At 41.1% G+C, this 22500-nt stretch overlaps 1 protein-coding gene across 1 annotated transcript in view; it reads right to left on the bottom strand.

The window, feature by feature from the left end:
* Positions 1-19632: 19632 nt before the first annotated feature.
* Positions 19633-22500, bottom strand: part of LOC122128869 (testisin-like) — a gene marked incomplete at its 5' end in the record, with an annotated part of 4894 nt that continues 2026 nt past the window's right edge. Inside the window, 4 exons of the mRNA XM_042703824.1 lie at positions 19633-19905; positions 20196-20341; positions 20512-20780; positions 21367-21529. Coding sequence (XP_042559758.1) covers positions 19633-19905; positions 20196-20341; positions 20512-20780; positions 21367-21529 — 851 coding nt within the window. The remainder of the gene's footprint in view (positions 19906-20195; positions 20342-20511; positions 20781-21366; positions 21530-22500) is intronic.

Here is a 22500-nt window from a genome sequence, read left to right as displayed (position 1 = left end):
ACATAAGACTACATTTAAATGTCTATCAGTCAACCTTGATTCATTAAAAATAAAGAACTATACATTAATGCAAGGTCTAAATCTCCTTTGCTGCAATAACAGCCTTAAAGGGAAAACTGGGATTGTTTTAAACTAAGCCCTATTTTTTTATATTTTCGGTCCAAACTTGTACAATCTCTGTCACGATCCTTTCCATGTTGTCAGACAATTATAATAACATTATGAGCCTGTCAGAGGCGGAAAGAAGCGGTTTACTTTGCAGATGCTTGCCCCATGGCATTACATTATATTGCTGCTTTGAGGTTGTCGGTCACACGTGTTGATGGTTTTCACTATGTTAATTCTCTAAAAACATAATTGACTTTGAAAAAAAGCTACAGTACATTGCACTTTTGTATAGCCTTGACTTTGGGAAAAAGTGACTTGTGTTGGCTTTATGCCGATGCTCTAGCTAAAGCTAGCAAACAACTAATTGCTTTTAGAAGAAGGGGTGACCAGTTTTGTCAGCTAATGCTTTTAAAGAGGGGTAACCAGTGTTGTGGCTAATGCTTTTAAAGAGGGGTAACCAGTGTTGTCGGCTAATGCTTTTAGAAGGTGTAACCAGTGTTGTCGGCCAAGGTGGTGATATTGGTCTGTAAGGATTAGGCTAAAACACCCATTGGGAGTGACTAATTCTGATTGGTTGAAAAAGGCTGTGACTGACAGGAAAAGGCAGGAGGAGACTGCAGCTCCTTTCTGGGTGTAAGTCGGTTTTTGTAACTTCCTTGGATCACATGAGCTCAGTAGTTCTTAATTGATTTGAAATAAAGTGTTCAGTATTCCCACAACCTGTTTGACATGCCAAGCTGCCATTTCAAAATGAAACGCAAAAGGTAGTGTAGTGTTTTGGTTCGTCCGCTACTGGCATGGCAGACTCTGTGTAGATATGAAGGTCTAAGCTAACACAGACACAGCTATCCAAATGTACAGGTGATTATACATGATTATATGATAAAAACATACTTATGAATACTATATTCCTTTTTCTGCAAATATACACGCGCACACCCCAAGTACAACCAGTGAACTTAGTTCAGGGGGCAGCCTTTTCTGCAAAGCATCTCGGTGGTGTGATGCAACTCCCACTTTCTTCTTATGGATCCAGTGGTGCTCAAATGGACATCAAAATGCTTGACTTGGGAGTCTGTTCCTCACTTAAGCATTTGAATCACCTCTCTCTTGTCTAGCTTTCATTCCCTCTGTTATTTCACAACCTGGCTGATGACCCTTAGAATGTCATTTTATATCCAGAAGGAAATCTCTACTTTAACCACTCAAAGATGGTACCTAATTAGGATTAGTTATGGTCAAATAAATGCTAATCTTTTATGATTTATGAGTAATTTGTCATCTGCCTTAACCTGGACCTCAAAATCACAGGTGGTTGAATACTTTTACTATATCTATATATACTATAATACTTTACTATATTTACGTCCTAATAAAACCACTGTATCTACTGTGCGTCCTAATAAAACCACTGTATCTACTGTACGTCCTAACAAAACCACTGTATCTACTGTACGTCCTAATAAAACCACTGTATCTACTGTACGTCCTTATAAAACCACTGTATCTACGTACTAATAAAACCACTGTATCTACTGTACGTCCTTACAAAACCACTGTATCTACTGTACGTCCTAACAAAACCACTGTATCTACTGTACGTCCTTACAAAACCACTGTATCTACTGTACGTCCTAACAAAACCACTGTATCTACTGTACGTCCTAACAAAACCACTGTATCTACTGTACGTCCTTATAAAACCACTGTATCTACGTCCTAACAAAACCACTGTATCTACTGTACGTCCTAATAAAATCACTGTATCTACTGTACGTCCTAACAAAACCACTGTATCTACTGTACGTCCTAATAAAACCACTGTATCTACTGTACGTCCTAATAAAACCACTGTATCTACTGTACGTCCTAACAAAACCACTGTATCTACTGTACGTCCTAATAAAACCACTGTATCTACTTTACGTCCTGACAAAACCACTGTATCTACTGTACGTCCTAACAAAACCACTGTATCTACTGTACGTCCTAACAAAACCACTGTATCTACTGTATGTCCTAATAAAACCACTGTATCTACGTACTAATAAAGCCACTGTATCTACTGTAGGTCCTAATAAAACCACTGTATCTACGTCCTGATAAAACCACTGTATCTACTGTAGGTCCTAATAAAACCACTGTATCTACGTCCTAACAAAACCACTGTATCTACTGTACGTCCTAACAAAACCACTGTATCTACTGTACGTCCTAATAAAACCACTGTATCTACGTACTAATAAAACCACTGTATCTACTGTACGTCCTAATAAAACCACTGTATCTACTGTGCGTCCTAATAAAACCACTGTATCTACTGTACGTCCTGATAAAACCACTGTATCTACGTCCTGATAAAACCACTTTATCTACATCCTAATAAAACCAACCCACATTGCCATAGGGAAAGGTCACGTTAAAGCCATAGCTAGCTTACCTGAAACCAATAACAATTGTTCTTTTATAGACTATTCCATATTTGGTTTTGGAGATTTCATCAATCTGAAACATAGAGGCAGTAATTACTATATTAACTTTGAAATGATGTCCCTTTTATGAATGTAAATACTAATCTAGTCCTTTCGTTAACATTTACAACCTGAAACAGAGGCAGTTATTACTACATAAGCTCTCTGTACCTTTTATTAATGTAAATGCTAACTCTGTCTTTGGTTAACATGTACAAATACAACTAGCATAAAACTCACCACATCAATAATCTGTTTTTCCAGATTTTGGAACTCTTCGCTGGTACGGTTGTTGAGCGCAACATCATACTGAATGTCCGTTTGGAAGGTCACCACAGTACTGATACTGCCTGAGGGCGACATTGACGGGGTGACAACAGTGAATACTGCAGCTGAAAAAAACTCAGCAGTAGATCATAGCATTAAAAAGGAACAGCATACTGTATGTGTCTCTTAGCATTAGATAGGAACAACATACTGAATGTGTCTCATAGTATTAGATAGGAACAACATACTGAATGTGTATCATAGCATTAGATAGGAACAACATACTGAATGTGTCTGCTTCACTCACTGCAGTAGACCTGGATTGATCTATAAATTGTCCTAATCCAGATCTGGATTTGATCTAGTGTCTGCAGATGAGTGTGTGTGTGTGTGTTTGTGTGTGTGTGTGTGTGTGAGTGTGTGTGTGTGTGTGTGTATTAATGTGTGTAATACTGTGTGTGTGTGTGTGTGTATGTGTGTGTGTGTGTGTGTGTGTGTGTGTGTGTGTGTATTAATGTATGTATAAGTGTGTATACATGTGTGTTTGGTCACCTGTGATGTTGATATTGGAAACCTGGCCAAACTGGGGGCTGAGTGCGTCTCTTATGACATCCTCAACAGTGGCGTTGCCTGCGAAACAGATGTTAGGCCCCTCCGCAGGCACCTTGAACTGTTGCAGTATTTCCACCTTCTGGGTTCCCTGAGATGCTGTTACACTGTTGTTGCTGTGAGAGAGAAATCATGTGTTTAGTCTTCCAGCTAATCAGAGGGCTACAGCTCAGTGATGTAATTCCTAGGTTCTAGGTTCCTCCAGGGGTCCGTATGTTTTCAGGGTTCTAAGTTCCTCAGGTGTTCATGGTTCCAGGGTCTTATGTTCCCATTGTTCTGTTTCTCATATTTGTATTTTTTTCAGTAAGACGTATAAGACACACTTTGTGTCCTTGAACTGGGGAACATAGAACCATGTGAGGGGCGACAGTGGTACAGTGGTAGAGAAGTCGTTTAGTAGTTGCTAGTTCGATTCCCTGTCGAAGCGTCCTTGAGCAAGACACTGAACCCCTAATTGCTCCTGATGTGCAGTGTGCCATCAGTGTAAATGTAAAATATAAAATTGTAAGTCGCACATATGTAAGTCGCTTTGGATAAAAGCGTCTGCTAAATGACTACATGTGAATGTAGAACCCTGGGAACAGAGACTCCCAGCTCAGTGTCTGTAATGGATACGGTGGTGATCCTTACTAAAAAGACTGAATCCCACTGTTCCAGCTCAGCTAGGAGCACAGAAAACTGCTGTGTCTGTGAACTGTACTCCACTTACCTCAGAGAAATTTGAAAAAATATTGTTCTTTCATAGGACGGGTCAGTATAACGTTCTTTCAAGAGGTTGCCGATCTGGGTAAAAAAGGACAGTCAATGAGTTCATGTCTCTTTACAAAGGATCTTTCTCATAAGTACATGTTATTGTAACCCATAATGTATGTACCTCTCAAACTAGACAATGATGCTAAGATTGATTTTGATTAACCCCAAACCCTTTTTGAATGGTAGTGTATATACTTATGCTGAAATTAGCTAATGATGCTAAGCTAATGTAGAGAAGATGCTGACACTAACCAAATCAGTCCTGTTTCAGTCCAGACAAACACAGCCCTACCGTACTTCTCTTACATTTTCATCACACAGCATTTACATCCAATATTCCCAGTTTTATAATAGTTCAAATTAGGGTTGGGAATATGTGCGTAAAGTGACTTTAACTATGAATTAGTATACTACACTGCTACTATACTGCTATTACAGGTATGGTTCACATGATGTTCACAGAATTTTCAGATTTACCAGATTCGTAATGTTGTTTCCCAAATCACTCCTGGAGAAGTTCTTTATTTCAAACTCAATTGCCACAATGGGAATGCCGATGTTGTCAATCGATTTTGGGACACACTTGGGAGACGGTGCTGGAGGAGACAAGACATTAATGTTATTTATTGAAAACAACAATACCAAAATGTCTGACAGGATAAGCTTAAATGTATAGTTCAAAAAGGAGAGCAAATATGATCGTAACAATCCACACAAAAATATGTGAAAAAGAGGACACTTCAGAGGGGGCGTGGTAGTGTATAGCATACAGATGAGCCCGCCCCCGCTCCCGCAACAAATTTTTTACATCTTTTCCACATTCAGATGTCATGTGCTGTTGTAAACAATGCAACTAGTGGAAGTGGCAAGGTGCTCAGTGTTGCCAGATTGGAAATAGCGAAGTATCGTACCAAATGTTCAAAATTATCGTCTTTAGAGGATATTTATCGTGCATCTGGCAACACTGAGAGGGCGGTTGACCAATGACAGTTCTCTCTACAGTCAAAGCTCGCGCAAGAAGGTGGAACTTAAGGGAGATACCCTTTCCAAAACTTGTAAGAGTGTAAAACTAGTTTTTGAAGGACCCAGAGAAACACAAATATCCAACAAGGCAAAATCCCGGACGATTTTGGAATCCCTGCAGGACGCATTTTTTAGGTCTCGAAAAGAGGACATATCTGGGTAAAAGAGGACGTCTGGTCACCCTAGCGTATAAGTACATCATGCTGCTTTGGTCAAGGCATATTCTGTCAAGATGGTTAACGTTCAGTGCAACAGTTCGATTCGCTCTTTGAAAGAAACTCCTTTTAGTCGGCGTACTAATGAAGATAAGTTGACAACAAAACGACTAGGATTTCCTAGACAAAATGTATCCATTCAACAGGTTTTCTACAAAGGGGTAGAAATCCTACATCCAAGAATTGGTACGAAAGAAAATCGTGGATAGCAGACTGTAAAGTGGCTTACGCGGTCTGTATTTCTATATACCACTGTCAATTTTCATAGGTTTCATAGTGTGAATGTTCGTTTCACTGAGTTATTTTCTATGTGATGACTTATTTTGATTTTTGCTTATGAAGACTTCTGGATAGAACTTTCTCCCATAGCTTTCCACCTGTAACTAGCTACTGTTATGTAGCTAGAGGGTGAATCTTTCTGTTGTGTACTGCCATCTAGTGGACAAATATGTATTGCTGTATGAGTTAATCAGCTAACAACAAATCGATACAGTTTTCTTGCTTAATGCCCAGCTGCTGGTGCAAACCTTGGTGAATTCCCGCCTTGATTACTGCAACGCCCTCCTAACGGGCCTGCCGGCTTGCGTGGTGAAACCACTACAAATGATCCAGAACGCGGCGGCGCGTCTGGTGTTCAACCAACCGAAGAGGGCACACGTCACCCCGCTACTCATTGACCTCCACTGGCTGCCTGTAGCTGCTCGCATTAAGTTCAAGTCACTTATGCTTGCCTACAGAGTGCTTGATGGTTCTGCTCCCACCTACCTAAATGCTCTTGTATAGGCAAATGTTACACCCAGGATGCTGCGCTCTTCTAGTGAGCGTCGTTTGGCACTGCCGTCTGTGCAAGTACGGCAGTCCAGACTATTCTCATTTGTAGTTCCACGTTGGTGGAATGAACTACCCAGCACTACCAGAGCAGGGGCGTCCCTCTCTACCTTTAAGAAGCTTTTGAAGACCCAACTCTTCAGAGAGCACTTCCCGTCCTAACTGGCACTTCGACTAGTGCGTAACTTGCAATTACAGCAGTTACATTTATGCACTTCTTTTTTTCTTTTTATTTCATTTTGTTATATTTCTTATGTAAAGTAGTATTTATTTATTGTTACACCAGGTTCTATTGCTCGTAGCTTGACTATTCTCTCCCTTGTACGTCGCTTTGGACAAAAGTGTCTGCTAAATGACTAAATGTAAATGTAAATGTTAATGTACCTACTGAATGGGTTGCCTTAATTGCCCCCCCTGACAATTTTTTCAGGAGCCGCCACTTAAAAGTACGTATACAGACACAAGTCAGATCAGTGGATATATGAGTTTAAAGATCCCTGGAAACAAAGAGTTTTTGTTTAGTACAACCATTTTATGCTCAAAATGCCCACTTCACGGTTAGGATTGAGACACAATAATAACACAATACATTCTCATTTCTGATTAGCGGGCAACTGTGTTATTGAAATACTGTTGTATTTGTAATCATTAGTGCTGTCAAACGATTAAAATATTTAATCGCGATTAATCGCATTTATGTCATAGTTAACTCAAAATTAATCGCGATTAATCGCAATTTTTTATCTATTCTAAATGTTCCTTCGTTTATTTATTTTTTCCATCATTTTTTTTTTTAATGCCCTTATCAACATGGAAAAGTGGATTGGCTTGCTTTATGCAAGTGTTTTATTTGATTGAAAACCAACATTGCCAAACAGGGCGGTACAAAATAAAATTAGAAAGTGCACATTTCAGGTAAACAAGGACTCCGCCCACAGTGCAGTTAAACCATGGCTTAATATTTAGTTTTTTTCAAGTTTGCTGGGAACATAGCAGTCAGGCCTCTTTTTTCAGAAACAATAAACTGTAACAGTTAGGTTACCAATAAAAGGTAAGCCTACTACTTCTTTGCTTTCAGCCAGCTGCCTGTTGACATTTTCAGACAACACTGAAGCTCGCTTCTTTTGCACAACACAACTTTTAAAAGTAAACTTTCCATTCAGAAGCTTTTTATCATCCATTTCGCCGTATCGCGCTCACCATTCACTCAAACCATAACGTTAGCCTACTACACAGTTTGCGAGGCCAAAAATAATGTTAATCTAAAAAAAAAAAAATACAAAAAAACTTGCGTTAATCTCGCGATAAAAAAATTAACGACGTTAAAAATGGGTTTGCGTTAACGCCGTTAATATCGCGTTAAACTGACAGCACTAGTAATCATTGATGCTGGAACATGGACATCTGGAAAGGTGTTAGATTCTGTGACAAAATGGTTGCCCTACAACAAAATGGCTACCCGCAGCAGAGGTGGGGCAGTCTTCTCTAAAAACAAAAAGGCCTGCCTCCATGATTGTGTGTGTGCTTCTGTGAGTGTGTGTGTGTGTGTGTGTGTGTGTGTGTGTGTGTGTGTGTGTGTGTAGATTGAGGATATCACTCCTGACCTGTGATGTGCATTTGTGTGTGTGTGTGTGTGCTTCTGTGTGTGTGTGTGTGTGTGTGTGTGTGTGTGTGTGTTTGTTTATGTGTGGTGTAGTGTCTATGTAGATTGAGTACATCACTCCTGACCTGTGATGTTGATGGAGTCTATATCCACTGTGAAGCCTTTGGAGTTGGCTGCAGCTGTCTTCAGCGTGTCAAAGATGGCAGCGGCCCGGGGGAAAGCTGGAGAGGAGGAGGACGAGGAGGAAGTGGAGGCGGAGTCAAACTCCTGCTGTATCTCCACCTCCGTCTCCATGACGTTTCTTTTAGCCCTTCTGCTGCTTTCCCTTGGTCTGCTGCTGTGGTGAAACACGACAACATCTACATTAGACTACATCTAAATGTCCATCAGTCAACCTTGATTTATTAAAAATTAAATTTTTAGGTTACATGAGTATTCAAGAACTATACATTAATGCAAGGTCTGGATCCCCTTTGCTGCAATAACAGCCTTAAAGGGAAAACTTTTGATTTGTTTTTGAATAAGCACTATTTTTTAGATCTTTTGGGTCCAAAACTTGTACAATCTCTGTAGGGAACCATATCCATGTTGTCAGACACTTATAATAACATTATGAGCCTGTCAGAGGTGGAAAAAAGCGGTTTACTTTGACACATTACATTGTATTGCTTTCTTTGAGGTTGCTGGTCACAAGTTTTCATGGTTTTCATAAGGAAAATTCTCTTAAAAAAATAATTGACTTTCGACCATGTCAGTTGAGGTAATTAAACATTTTTTTTTTAACGTAACTCATACTGTAAACCCTTAAATATATAACGGCATTAATGGCCATTGGTAGACAAATGTAGGGTAGAATGCAATCGTTTGGCATTTAACCCTGTGCATCATCAGGCTAGACCTGTGCACAGCAGAAAAAACAGCGAATAATAGCTACATTGCACTTTTTTTAGCCTTGTGTAACGGTGCGGCTGCTCGTTACCGCTACCGAGATACAATCCTGGGCTAAAACAAACACAGCGCGGGATACAAGCACACGTTTTATTTGCACACAAACACTGCCAGAATATTTCATCACGATCACAACCGCCTCGGTAAAGATACACACACCGAACATACCAAGACTGAAAGGCCTTCCCTTCAACGCGTAGCAAACGTTGTACAAGGCTGGACAGTGGCGGAGTACTGACTCCCAGATGCAGCACAGAGGACCGACCCGATGGAAAGTCGGGAAGAACCTTTGAACAACAAGGTTGGCCCACAACCTGTTGACCTTGGAAAGTCATTGGGGAACTTTTTTTTTCCTCAATGACAAAGAACTAATTGCATTTAGATTCGTAGGCTATCCAGCAGAAACAAGCAACTTCGGCATCACTTTTCAAAACCTTAATCCCACGTTAGCAACTTCCATCAGGCAAAGGCCACACTGAGGGCCTCATTTACGTTTATGCGAGCGCAGACTTCGTCAATCCGCATACAGCGCATGCTGTGCTTCCGCATTTTACTAGTATTTATCAAACCAGAGCCTGGTCGGGCCATCAGCGCTTTACTCTGCCCTCTAGTGCAATAAGAGCGCCGCTAAAAGACGGGGGTATGGGCCTGCGTGTTACTGACACCATGGATGATGAGTTAGAATTAGAATTAGAATTACAGCTTTTGGTTACAGCAAGCGTTACAGCAAGCTTAGACCCCGTCCACACTAACCCGGGTAAATACAGTATATAAGCGCGTAAATATTTCTTCGTTTAGCCCTTCCGTCCACTCTAAAGCGCCGTATTCCAACAATGGAAACAATGTTTTTCAAAAACGCTGCCCGAGGCGGATACATTTGAAAACTGGTTGTAGTGTGGACAGGGGAAATGGAGGTTTTCAGATGCGCTGACGTTCGGTTGCCATGGCACTGGGGGTAGCTTGCAATAGAGAGGCTATAATGAGAGGGGCAGGAGTGACGTAAGAAAAAGTGGCATTCAACCAAGCTCAGACCAGGATGACCGGCTCAGGCCCCTCACAATCCGAACCATTAACCATAAGAAGATGTCATCCATCAAGCACTGGTTTCTGAACAGGTGTAGGGTGTGGAGGGGGGTATCGATACCGCAGAGCCCTCTGTTCAAGATATGAATGGTCTGGTACCCCATTGTGAACTAAAATGGACAAATTTCAGCATTATTATATGCCTACATTGAATACCACCCAACTCCCTTTGAACATGTGTATGTGATTTGTGTATGTGTGTCTGTGAGTTGTGTAAATTGTATAAGCTACTGGATGTCCTAAATTTCCCTCAGGATTAATAACGTATCCATCTATCTATCATATAAACATTTAAAAAAATAACATTTATGTTTCCCCACCCAAAACCCTGATGTCCGTATTTCGTTTTTTTATGTATTGGGTCAAATTTCTCGCACGCACATAGTTTTCAATTATGCAGCGGATATGTCATACTAAAACACCACTTGTTTCGTTACAAATGCAACAGACCTGATTTAGACCTGCTTATATTAGGCGGAGAATTCTCACTCAAATTAGTTAGACAGTTTTAGTAAATACCATGGAATACATAATTAGGCGCACTCCTTCCATCTTTTTGCGGCGAACACCCACTTTCCCTTATACCTTATTAGGCGCACTTTACCCATCTCCTCCCATCTTTCCCTTATACGCTCGCATTTATGCAAATATATATATAAATGTATTAGTGCTGTCAGTTTAACGCGTTATTAACGGCGTTAACGCAAACCCATTTTAACGCCGTTAATTTTTTTATCGCAAGATTAACGCGATTTTTTTTTTTTTATAATTTATTTATTTATTTTTTAGATTAACGTTCTTTTTGGCCTCGCAAACTGTGTAGTAGGCTAACGTTACGGTTTGAGTGAATGGTGAGCGCGATACGGTGAGATGGATGATAAAAAGTGCAAAAGAAGCGAGCTTCACTGTTGTCTGAAAATGTCAACAGGCAGCTGGCTGAAAGCAAAGAAGTAGTAGGCTTACCTTTTATTGGTAACCTAACTGTTACGGTTCATTGTTTCTGAAATAAGAGGCCTGACTGCTATGTTCCCAGCAAGCCAATTCACTTTTCCATCTTGATTAGGGCATTAAAATAAAAATAAAATGATGGAAAAAATAAATAAACGAAGGGACATTTAGAATAGATACAAATTTGCGATTAATCACGATTAATTTTGAGTTAACTATGACATAAATGCGATTAATCGCGATTAAATATTTTAATCGTTTGACAGCACTAAAATTCATATGTAATAGACGGGAAGCACAACTTGACTCTATCCGCTTCAGCAATCTGCACTTTTAACCAAGTGCGGCGCGTTAGTAAATACGGTTCCATGTCTTTACCCGCATATTGTGTAGAAATTATGCCTGAAGTGGGCGCAATTCTGTTAGTAAATCTGGCCCTGAATATTTATCCATGTTTACTGTCATCGCCTGTCCCGATATCGTTTTCTGTTGTCGCGATATCCCGATATAGTTTTGCTTCATGTTTTGGTTTGTCCGTTCTGGGTTACTGGCATGGCAGACTCTGGGTATATATGAAGTTCTAAGCTAACGAAGACACAGCTATCCGTAATTACAGGTGATTATACATTGATAAAAACATACTTTTGAATACTATATTAATTTTCAAAAAAATAATCCTTAAAAAAATGTATGGCTATTTAATTTTATTATGTTGTATTTAAGTATTTAATGTTGGCAAACAAATACAATATATATTGAAGGGAAATATACTAGAGCATAAATGTTCACAGTAAAAAATACTAATTGGAAAAATATGTGTATCTTCTGTAACAGTGAAAATGGTGATGACTTTCAGGGAGGTTGAATACTTTTGCAAACCACTGTATCTACGTCCTAATAAAACCACTGTATCTACGTCCTGATAAAACCACTCTAACTACGTCCTGATAAAACCACTGTATCTACGTCCTTATAAAACCACTGTATCTACGACCTAATAAAACCACTGTATCTACGTCCTGATAAAACCACTCTAACTACGTCCTGATAAAACCACTGTATCTACGTCCTTATAAAACCACTCTATCTACGTCCTTATAAAACCACTGTATCTACGACCTAATAAAACCACTGTATCTACGTCCTTATAAAACCACTGTATCTACTGTACGTCCTGATAAAACCACTGTATCTACGTCCTAATAAAACCACTGTATCTACGTCCTAATAAAACCACTGTATCTACTGTATCTACGTCCTGATAAAACCACTGTATCTACGTCCTAATAAAACCACTGTATCTACGTCCTGATAAAACCTACCCACATTGCCATAGGGAAAGGTTAAAGCCATAGCTAGCTTACCTGAAACCAATAACAATTGTTCTTTTATAGAGTTTTCCATATCTGGTTTGGGATATTTCATCAATCTGAAACATACAGGCAGTAATTACTATATTACCTTTGAAATGATGTCCCTTTTATGAATGTAAATACTAATCTGGTCATTTTGTTAATATGTACAAATACAACCAGCATAAAACTCACCACATCAATAATCTGTTTTTCCAGATTTTGGAACTCTTCGCTGGTACGGTTGTTGAGCGCAACATCATACTGAACGTTGGTTAGGAATTTCGCAATAGCACTGGTGGACACTGGGTGAAAAATTATGATGGGATGACAACAGTGAACACTGCAGCTGAAAAGACTCAGGAGTAGATCAGAGCATTAGATAGGAACAACATACTGTATGTGTCTCATAGTATTAGATAGGAACAGCGTACTGTATGTGTCTCATAGTATTAGATAGGAAAACAAATACTGTGTGTGCTTCACTCACTGCAGTAGAGCATAGCATTAGATCGGAACAACATATTGTATGTCTGTTTTTACTCACTGCTGTAGACTTGGATTAATCTATAAATGGCCCTAATCCAGATCTGGATTAGATCTGTAAGTGTTCCTTATGCAGATCTCGATTTGATCTATAAGTGTTCCTGATCCAGATCTGGACTTGATCTATACGTCTCTGTATATTAGTGTGTGTGTGTGTGTGTGTGTGTGTGTGTGTGTGTGTATATGTTTGGTCACATGTGACACTGATGATTGACATTGATGATACTAGATGTGCATTTGTGTGTGTGTGTGTGTGTGTGTGTGTGTGTGTGTGTGTATTAATGTGTGTAATACTGTGTGTGTGTGTGTGTGTGTGTGTGTGTGTGTGTGTATGTGTGTGTGTTTGGTCACCTGTGACATTGATATTGGAAACCTGGCCAAACTGAGGGCTGAGTGCGTCTCTTATGACATCCCTAACAATAGTGTTGCCAGGGAAACAGAGGACAGACCCCTCCGCAGGCACCTTGAACTGTTGCTGTATTTCCACCCTCTGTGTTTTCTCAGATGCTCTTACACTGTTGTTGCTGTGAGAGAGAAATCATGTGTTTAGTCTTCCAGCTAATCAGAGGGCTACAGCTCAGTGATGTCATTGCTAGGTTCTAGGTTCCTCCAGGGATCCGTATGTTCTAAGGGTCCTATGTTCCCCAGGTCTTCAAGGTTCCAGGGTCTCATATTCCCATTTTTCTGTTTCTCATATTTGAAATTTTTCAGTAAGACATATAATAAGTAGAGCTGTGAAAAATAACGTTAACGCGTTATGATTAAATTACAGGATTAATGCGTTATTTTTCCACCCAATCTGCACTAGTCGCCGTTTCTAATGCAGTCAGACGGCAGCTGCTATCCAAACAAACAAACAACATGGATAATTCTGATGAACCTGAGGACTGTTCTGGATGGAAAAACCAATGATGGAACATTCAATAAAACCAAAGTGATATGTACACTCTGCGGGAAGACGTTATCGTTTCACCATAGCAAATGTGTTGGTCGGCGAGGGGAGTTCAAGTGGAATGCGCCAAACCACCCTCACTTAACAACGTAGGCCCCTGACTAAATCTGCCTGTGACAAGTTGCCTAGCACTGTTGCCAAATGGATTGCAAAAAGCTGTAGGCCGATTAATATTGTTGAGGACGAGGGGTTCACCGAAGTTTTACAATAATGACAAAAATCCACGAGCTGTATGAAGCTGAAAAGAAAAAAAAGGAAAATGACTTGGCTGCTACGAAACATGTGGTGCTGACAGGGGATCACTGGACCTCTGTGAGTAACGATAACTACCTGGGTGTAACTGCACATCTAATCACCAACGAATGGAAGTTAAAGTCGTTTACACTAACGTGCATGAAAACAGAAGAGCGCCACTTTGCAGAGGCATGTGCAGAACAGTTCCAAACTGTTGCAAGCAATTGGGCAATTGAAGACAAAACGACCACTAGGGCCTTTAGAGGCATTATATTGTTTCATGGTTGAAACATGGGAGAAACATTTTCAACCATCCTATAAAAACAATGGCTAAGAAGCCCAAATAATTTCTGTTTGATTTAAAAAGAAAAGACATTTTTTTTATTCAACCATACAATGGCTAAGAAGCCCAAATTCTGTTTAGGATGAAGATTATATTAATGTTCCATATGGAATAGCAAAGATAACTGCTAAAGAACTGCTGAGTTGCAGCACCATTGGTTTTTTTATGAATAAAAAAAGAAAACATGTTAAATGTATATATCCGTCTTTTGTCATGAATATTTTTGTTCTTACAAAAATATACCGAGAAAATTGGTAATATGTGATTAATCATGATTAATCCACAGAAACCTGTGATTAATTTGATTAACATTTTTAATCATTTCACAGCCCTAATAATAAGACAATAAGACACACTTTGTGTCCTTGAACTGAGGAACATAGAACCCTGTAAATATAGAACCCTGAGAGCATAGAACCTTGGGAACAGAGATGAACTCCCAGCTCAGTGTCTGTAATGGATCGGGTGGTGATCCACTGAATCCCACTGTTCCAGCTTAGGTGGGAGCTCAGAAAACTGCTGTGTCTGTGAACTGTACTCCACCAACCTCTGAGAAATTCGAAGAAATATTGTTCTATCATAGGACGGGTCAGTATAACGATCTTTCGAAAGGTTGTTGATCTGGGTAAAAAAAGACAGTAAATGAGTTCATGTCTCTTTACAAAGGATCTTTCTCATCAGTACATGTTATTGTAACCCATAATGTATGTACCTCTCAAATGAGCTAATGATGCTAAGCTAATGTAGAGAAGATGCTGACACTAACCAAATCAGTCCTGATTAAGTCCAGACAAACACAGCCCTACCGTACTTCTCCTACATTTTCATCACACAGCATTCACATCCAATATTCCCAGTTTTATAATAGTTCAAAGTAGGGTTGGGAATATGTGGGTGAAGTGATTTTAAGTATGAATTAGTATACTACACTGCTATTACAGGTATGGTAAAATGGAGGGTGCAAAATGATGTGTTCACATGATGTTCACAGAATTTTCAGATTTACCAGATTCGTAATGTTGTCTCCCAAATCACTCCTGGAAGAGTTCTTTATTTCAAACTCAATTGTCACAATGGGAATGCTGATCGTGTCAATCGATTTTGGGACACACTTGGGAACCGGTGCTGGAGGAGACAAGACATTAATGTTATTCATTGAAAACAACAAAACCAAAAAAGAGAGAAAATATGATCGTAACAATGAACACATTCAGAGAGAGGCTACGAGTATAAGGTATATATACACATTCAGAGAGGCTACGAGTAAGGTATATACACACATTCAGAGAGAGGCTACGAGTAAGGTATATACACATTCAGAGAGGCTACGAGTAAGGTATATACACACATTAAGAGAGAGGCTACGAGTAAGGTATACACACATTCAGAGAGGCTACGAGTAAGGTATACACACATTAAGAGAGAGGCTACGAGTAAGGTATATGCCCCTCTTACACCCAGCCCACAGATTTTAAGACTTCAGATTATGACATGATAGGCATAAATAGTCTCTGAAATCAAATCTGTTCAGATTGAGATTTGGCAGGCAGAAACTGTCATGAAGTGCTTATTTCTATAGCCATTGCATAGCTATGGCTTGTTTGAACTGGCCAGGTCCTAAACCAACCCCTGTGATAAATCCATTAATCTATCTATCCCTCCATCCATTTAAATATCCATTATCTATCTATCTATCTATCTATCTATCTATCTATCTATCTATCTATCTATCGATCTATCTATCTATCTATCTATCTATCTATCGATCTATCTATCTATCCATCCAGATATGATGTAGGTCTGTCAAATTTAACACAATAATAACATGTTAAGAGGAACAGAGGGAGTCATACCTGCCACAGAGGAAGTTGGCACAGAGGAAGTTGGGAGAGAGGAAGTCATTCCTGATGGCACAGAGGAAGTCACTCCTGATGGCACAGAGGAAGTCACTCCTGATGGCACAGAGGAAGTCACTCCTGATGGCACAGAGGAAGTCATTCCTGATGGCACAGAGGAAGTCATTCCTGATGGCACAGAGGAAGTCACTCCTGATGGCACAGAGGAAGTCATTCCTGATGGCAAAGAGGAAGTCACTCCTGATGGCAAAGAGGGAGTTCCTGTTGACACAGAGGAAGTTGGCACAGAGGAAGTCATTCCTGACGGCACAGAGGAAGTCACTCCTGATGGCACAGTGGAAGTCATTCCTGACGGAACAGAGGAAGTTGGCGCAGAGGAAGTCACTCCTGACGGCACAGAGGAAGTCATTCCTGACGGCACAGAGGAAGTCACTCCTGATGGCGCAGAGGAAGTCACTCCTGATGGCACAGAGGAAGTCATTCCTGATGGCACAGCGGATGTCACTCTGGCTGATACTGTAGAGGCCATCATTCCGGATGGCAAAGAAGAACTTGTTTCTGATTGGACAGATGACGTCATTAAAGAGGAAGTCATTCCAGATGTAACAGATGAAGTAGTTCCTGGTGTAACAGCAGAAGTCATTCCTGATGGCACAGAGGACGTTGGCACAGAGGAAGTCACTCCTGATGGCACAGAGGAGGTTGGCACAGAGGAAGTCATTCCTGGTGGCACAGCGGACGTTGGCACAGAGGAAGTCATTCCTGGTGGCACAGAGGACGTTGGCACAGAGGAAGTCATTCCTGGTGGCACAGAGGAAGAAGTTATTCCAGATGTAACAGTAGAAGTGGTGACGGGATCTGTAGGAGGATTGTTTAAAGATAAGAAAAGAAAAATGTAAGTAAGTTAAGTATATTGAGTCAATTAAAGTTGGTTCAGGCCCTGGGCTCTGTAAAGTGCCTAGAGAATTGAATTGTTTTGGCGCTATATAAATCTGACATACACTGGGTCATTTATTTATCCTACAAAAATGAATTTGACTTCACAGTACCACACCCTTTTCCATGTACTGGAGACTATGATCACATTTTACACAATAATAACATGTTTATTTTTACATGCCATTACGGCAGGGTCTATTATAATGACCCTTTGCCTCACCCCTAGTTTGGTGTTCCCTTTGAATGGAGTCAGATGGCAAGTGATAATGGATAAAAAAGGTATTCCAAAAGCCAAGTTAAGCTTCCAAGCCATAAAGGCATGTCTGTTAATTCATAGATTTAATTCACGAACACACCCATAATAAACTCTTTGAAATATAACCTGTTTACATAACGAGATGATAAACTATGAAAAGTTTAAGCCTTAAGACTTCAGATTATGACATGATAGTCTCTGAAATCAAATCTGTTCATATTGAGATTTGGCAGGCATAAATTCTCGTGAAGTGCACACTTCTAGGACCATTTCATAGCTATGGCATTATTTGAACTGGCCAGGTCCTAAACCAAACCCTGTGATATATCCATCCATCTATCATCCATCCAGTCATCTATCTATCCCTCCATTTATGTATCCATCCATCCATCCATTTATATATCCAGTCATCTATCTATCTATCTATATATCTATCTATACAGTATATCTCTATATTTTTTATAGTTGTATGTCTGTTATTTTATATGGAACTTGGCGTCTGAAATAAAGATTTATATATATACTGTATATCTATCTATCCATCCATTTATATATCCATTCATCTATCTATCTATCTATCTATCTATCTATCTATCTATCTATCTATCTTTCTATCTATCTATCTATCTATCTATCTATCTACCTATCTATCTATCGATCTATCTATCTATCCATCCAGATATGATGTAGGTCTGTCAAATTTAACACAATAATAACATGTTAAGAGGAACAGAGGGAGTCATACCTGCCACAGAGGAAGTTGGCACAGAGGAAGTCATTCCTGATGGCACAGAGGAAGGCATTCCTGATGGCACAGAGGAAGTCATTCCTGATGGCACAGAGGATGATGGCACAGAGGAAGTCATTCCTGATGGCACAGAGGATGATGGCACAGAGGAAGTCACTCCTGATGACACAGAGGAAGTCATACACAATAATATCGCCATACATTCTCATTAGTGGGCAACGGCTAAAGGTAGACCACACAGCGCACGAACCCATGCTATTGATACAATGTATAAAACTGACAGTAGGTATATACTCAGAATAATGTTGATATAATTAATTTAGAAACACCTCATGACTTAAGAATGTATTAATCCACTGCCTTGTATTAAAACCGACCTTGTATGAATCATGTGCTTATGTAAGTAGGAACATGGCTTTTCTGTGTTTCTGTGTGTGTATTGTCACGTCCGTGCATGGTCGCCACTCCTCTAGAGGGCGACACCTGTCCTAGAGCACCTAGCACTAACCTTTTCCTCTACACTGGGCTCAGTGGGCACTCACCTGCGGTGATCACCTGCCTATTTTACATTTACATTTAGTCATTTAGCAGACGCTTTTATCCAAAGCGACTTACATATGTGCGACTTACAATGTATACACATTTTACATTTTTTACATTTACACTGATGGCACACTGCACATCAGGAGCAATTAGGGGTTCAGTGTCTTGCTCAAGGACGCTTCGACAGGGAATCGAACTAGCAACCTTCTGATTACTAAACGACTTCTCTACCACTGTACCACTGTCGCGTTTAACACTGGGTGTCCTTCCCTCTTCACTCTGTCATGGAGTTACGTGAGTACGGTTTACTGCTTTCCCTCTTTCCTCGTGAAGTCTTGTTGGTTTGTCTCTGCATCTCTCTGTGTTACGAAACGTAGGCGCAGCTAGCGTGTAGTGGGCACCGGGGTTAGCCTAGCTGTAGTGGTGACTGGGGTTAGCCTAGCTGTAGTGGTGGCTGGGGTTAGCCTAGCTGTAGTGGTGACTGGGGTTAGCCTAGCTGTAGTGGTGGCTGGGGTTAGCCTAGCTGTAGTGGTGACTGGGGTTAGCCTAGCTGTAGTGGTGACTGGGGTTAGCCTAGCTGTAGTGGTGACTGGGGTTAGCCTAGCTGTAGTGGTGGCTGGGGTTAGCCTAGCTGTAGTGGTGACTGGGGTTAGCCTAGCTGTAGTGGTGACTGGGGTTAGCCTAGCTGTAGTGGGCACCGGGGTTAGCCTAGCTGTAGTGGTGGCTGGGGTTAGCCTAGCTGTAGTGGTGGCTGGGGTTAGCCTAGCTGTAGTGGTGACTGGGGTTAGCCTAGCTGTAGTGGTGACTGGGGTTAGCTATGCTGTAGTGGTGACTGGGGTTAGCCTAGCTGTAGTGGTGGCTGGGGTTAGCCTAGCTGTAGTGGTGGCTGGGGTTAGCCTAGCTGTAGTGGTGACTGGGGTAAACCTAGCTGCTGGGTATTAGGGTTAGCCTTGGGCTAGCACATTTTATTCCATAGGGTTAAAATAGATCTATTTTTTGTAATTGTTTCATAGCTTCAGCATGTTTATCATGAATGAAAGAATGACCAAGTTCTTTATCTTACTTTGAGGTCCAGTGGTAACTGGAGGAGGAGGCACAGTGAACAGGATGAAGCCTGGTTGGTTCCTGTTGATGAAGGAGTTGATCCAGCTCTGATAACGGGACACCCTGGTGTAGACACCAGGGAAATTGGGTCGAGCACAACCTCTTCCAAAACTAACGATACCGGACTGGACCCACACAGAGTCCTGTTTGCTCACCAGTGGACCTCCTGAGTCTCCCTGAAAACAAAAGTGTCATCATTTATTTTGAAAACTTGGACACTATTAACTGAAAGGAAAATATACAAATCACACTTTTTTAACATGGAAAACAGAAAAGACTTTCCTATAGCATGGCAGAGAAGGTTTGATGATCTTCATCAGGGCATACAATGGTGTTGCCAACAGGACGTTTTGTTCTTAAAGTTCTTATGAAATACATTTTGTTTTTACATTCATTCATTTGTTCGTTCATTTCTCTGTTGATCACACTCTCAGTCCTATGATGAAAAGATTAGCATCTGCCTTACCTGACATGAATCTTTCCCTCCAGCGAGTACACCAGCACAGATCATGTTGTCTGTGATTGTGCCGACTCCATACAAAGAGTTACACTGTGTGTTCACAATCACACGCACCTCCACTTCCTGTAGAGTCCCAGGGGATGGAAGGGATTCTGGGAGTGACATGGAGACAACACACTCAAGACTGGGAAAGGGAATGTTACCTAACTACAACACACTTAAGACTGGGAAAGGGAATAGTATCAAATACTTAATATCAGTGTAAGTACGCTTTTCTAAATATTCCATGGCCTATCCAAGGTTATAACTCATTTTAGTTTACCTCCTTCCCTGATGTTTCCCCAGCCAGTGACCCAGCTGACGGGGCCGTTGATGAACACACTCTCACTGGCAGCCAGACACACAGGCCTGATGAAGTTAGTGAAGGTGACTGGGGCACTGAGCTGAAGCAGAGCAATGTCGTTGTCTTTGGTGAACCTGTCGTAACTGGGATGGCTGATGATCCTACTCACGGTCGTTCTCACTTCATTTGGGTTGCTGCCCTCCTGGTTCTGCCGACCCAAATACACCTCAAGATCACCTGCACCCACACTGACAAGAAGAAGACAGATCATGAAGAGAACCCAAATACACAACAACAACAGCTAGAGTCACACTGACATGACATGACCCAAATACACCACAACATCAGTTACAGTTACACACTGACATGACAACAGGACATGACCCAAATACACCACAACATCAGCTACAGTTACACACTGACATGACAACAGGACATGACCCAAATACACCACAACATTAGCTACAGTCACACACTGACATGACAACAGGACATGACCCAAATACACCACAACATCAGGTACAGTCACACACTGACATGACCCAAATACACCACAACATCAGCTACAGTCACACACTGACATGACAACAGGACATGACCCAAATACACCACAACATCAGCTACAGTCACACACTGACATGACCCAAATACACCACAACATCAGCTACAGTCACACACTGACATGACAACAGGATATGACCCAAATACACCACAACATCAGCTACAGTCCCAATAGACAGAACATGTCAACATGTAATTGTATGTCTTGATTTATAACAAACATGGCTAGGTTATCTGTAGATATGCTTCTGTTTGAGTGACAGCTCTGGTTACCTGGGGAAGCAGTGAGCAGCTGACAGCACCCAATCCGTATTGATGAGGGATCCTCCACATAGGTGGGAGCCGAAAAAGTGGATACTGGCCTGCCAGGGCCAACTTCCTGCAGGGGCATTCTGGCCCCCGACTATCCTGGTGTTGAGTGGAGGTCTACCACACACTGGAGGAGAGAGACTAGAGTTAAGGGCTACCACACACTGGAGGAGAGAGGCTAGAGTTAAGGGCTACCACACACTGGAGGAGAGAGGCTACAGTTAAGGGCTACCACACACTGGAGGAGAGAGGCTAGAGTTAAGGGCTACCACACACTGGAGGAGAGAGGCTAGAGTTAAGGGCTACCACACACTGGAGGAGAGAGGCTAGAGTGGGCTACCACACTAATATAACAACCCCGGTTTCACCTACAAGTGTGTGTGTGTGTGTGTGTGTGTGTGTGTGTGTGTGTGTGTGTGTGTGAGTGTGTGAGTGTGAGTGTGAGTGTGTGTGTGTGTGTGTGTGTGTGTGTGTGCGAGTGAGTGTGAGTGTGAGTGTGAGTGTGTGTGTGCGAGTCGAGTGAGTGTGAGTGTGAGTGTGTGAGTGTGAGTGTGAGTGTGAGTGTGTGAGTGTGAGTGTGATAGTGTGTATGTGTGTGTGAGTGTGTGTGTGTGTGCCTGTGTGTGTGCCTGTGTGTATGTGTGTGTGTGTATCTGTGTGTGTATGTGTGTGTGTATGTTTCATGGTCTGTTCAGTGTGTGTGTGTGTGTGTGTGTGTGTGTGTGTGTGTGTGCGCGTGTGTGTGTGTGTGTATATGTGTGTGTATATATGTGTGTGTGTGTATGTATTTCATGGTCTGTTCAGTGTGTGTGTGTGTGTGTGCGTGTGTGTGTGTGTGTATGTGAGTATATATGTGTGTGTGTGTGTATGTGTTTCATGGTCTGTTCAGTGTGTGTGTAGCCCTTTCTGATCTTCTGCGTTGTGTTTTCCATAATGAATCGTAGTTCAGCTGTTTCTCCACATGGTGACCAAACAGGTTGAAATCCGTAGCATGGCAGCATGGGTTGATCTTAACATACATTATGTGCTGTACACGTCTTTAAAGTAGCTAATGCTAAAGGGTTAGCTCTTACAGTAGAGGACAAACATTATGTGCTG

The sequence above is a fragment of the Clupea harengus genome, chromosome 26 (assembly GCF_900700415.2).
Source record: "Clupea harengus chromosome 26, Ch_v2.0.2, whole genome shotgun sequence".
In the NCBI taxonomy this organism is placed as follows: Eukaryota; Metazoa; Chordata; class Actinopteri; order Clupeiformes; family Clupeidae; genus Clupea; species Clupea harengus.
The sequence above is the reverse complement of the archived record's forward strand: the minus strand, read 5'-3'. Positions and strand labels throughout refer to the sequence as shown.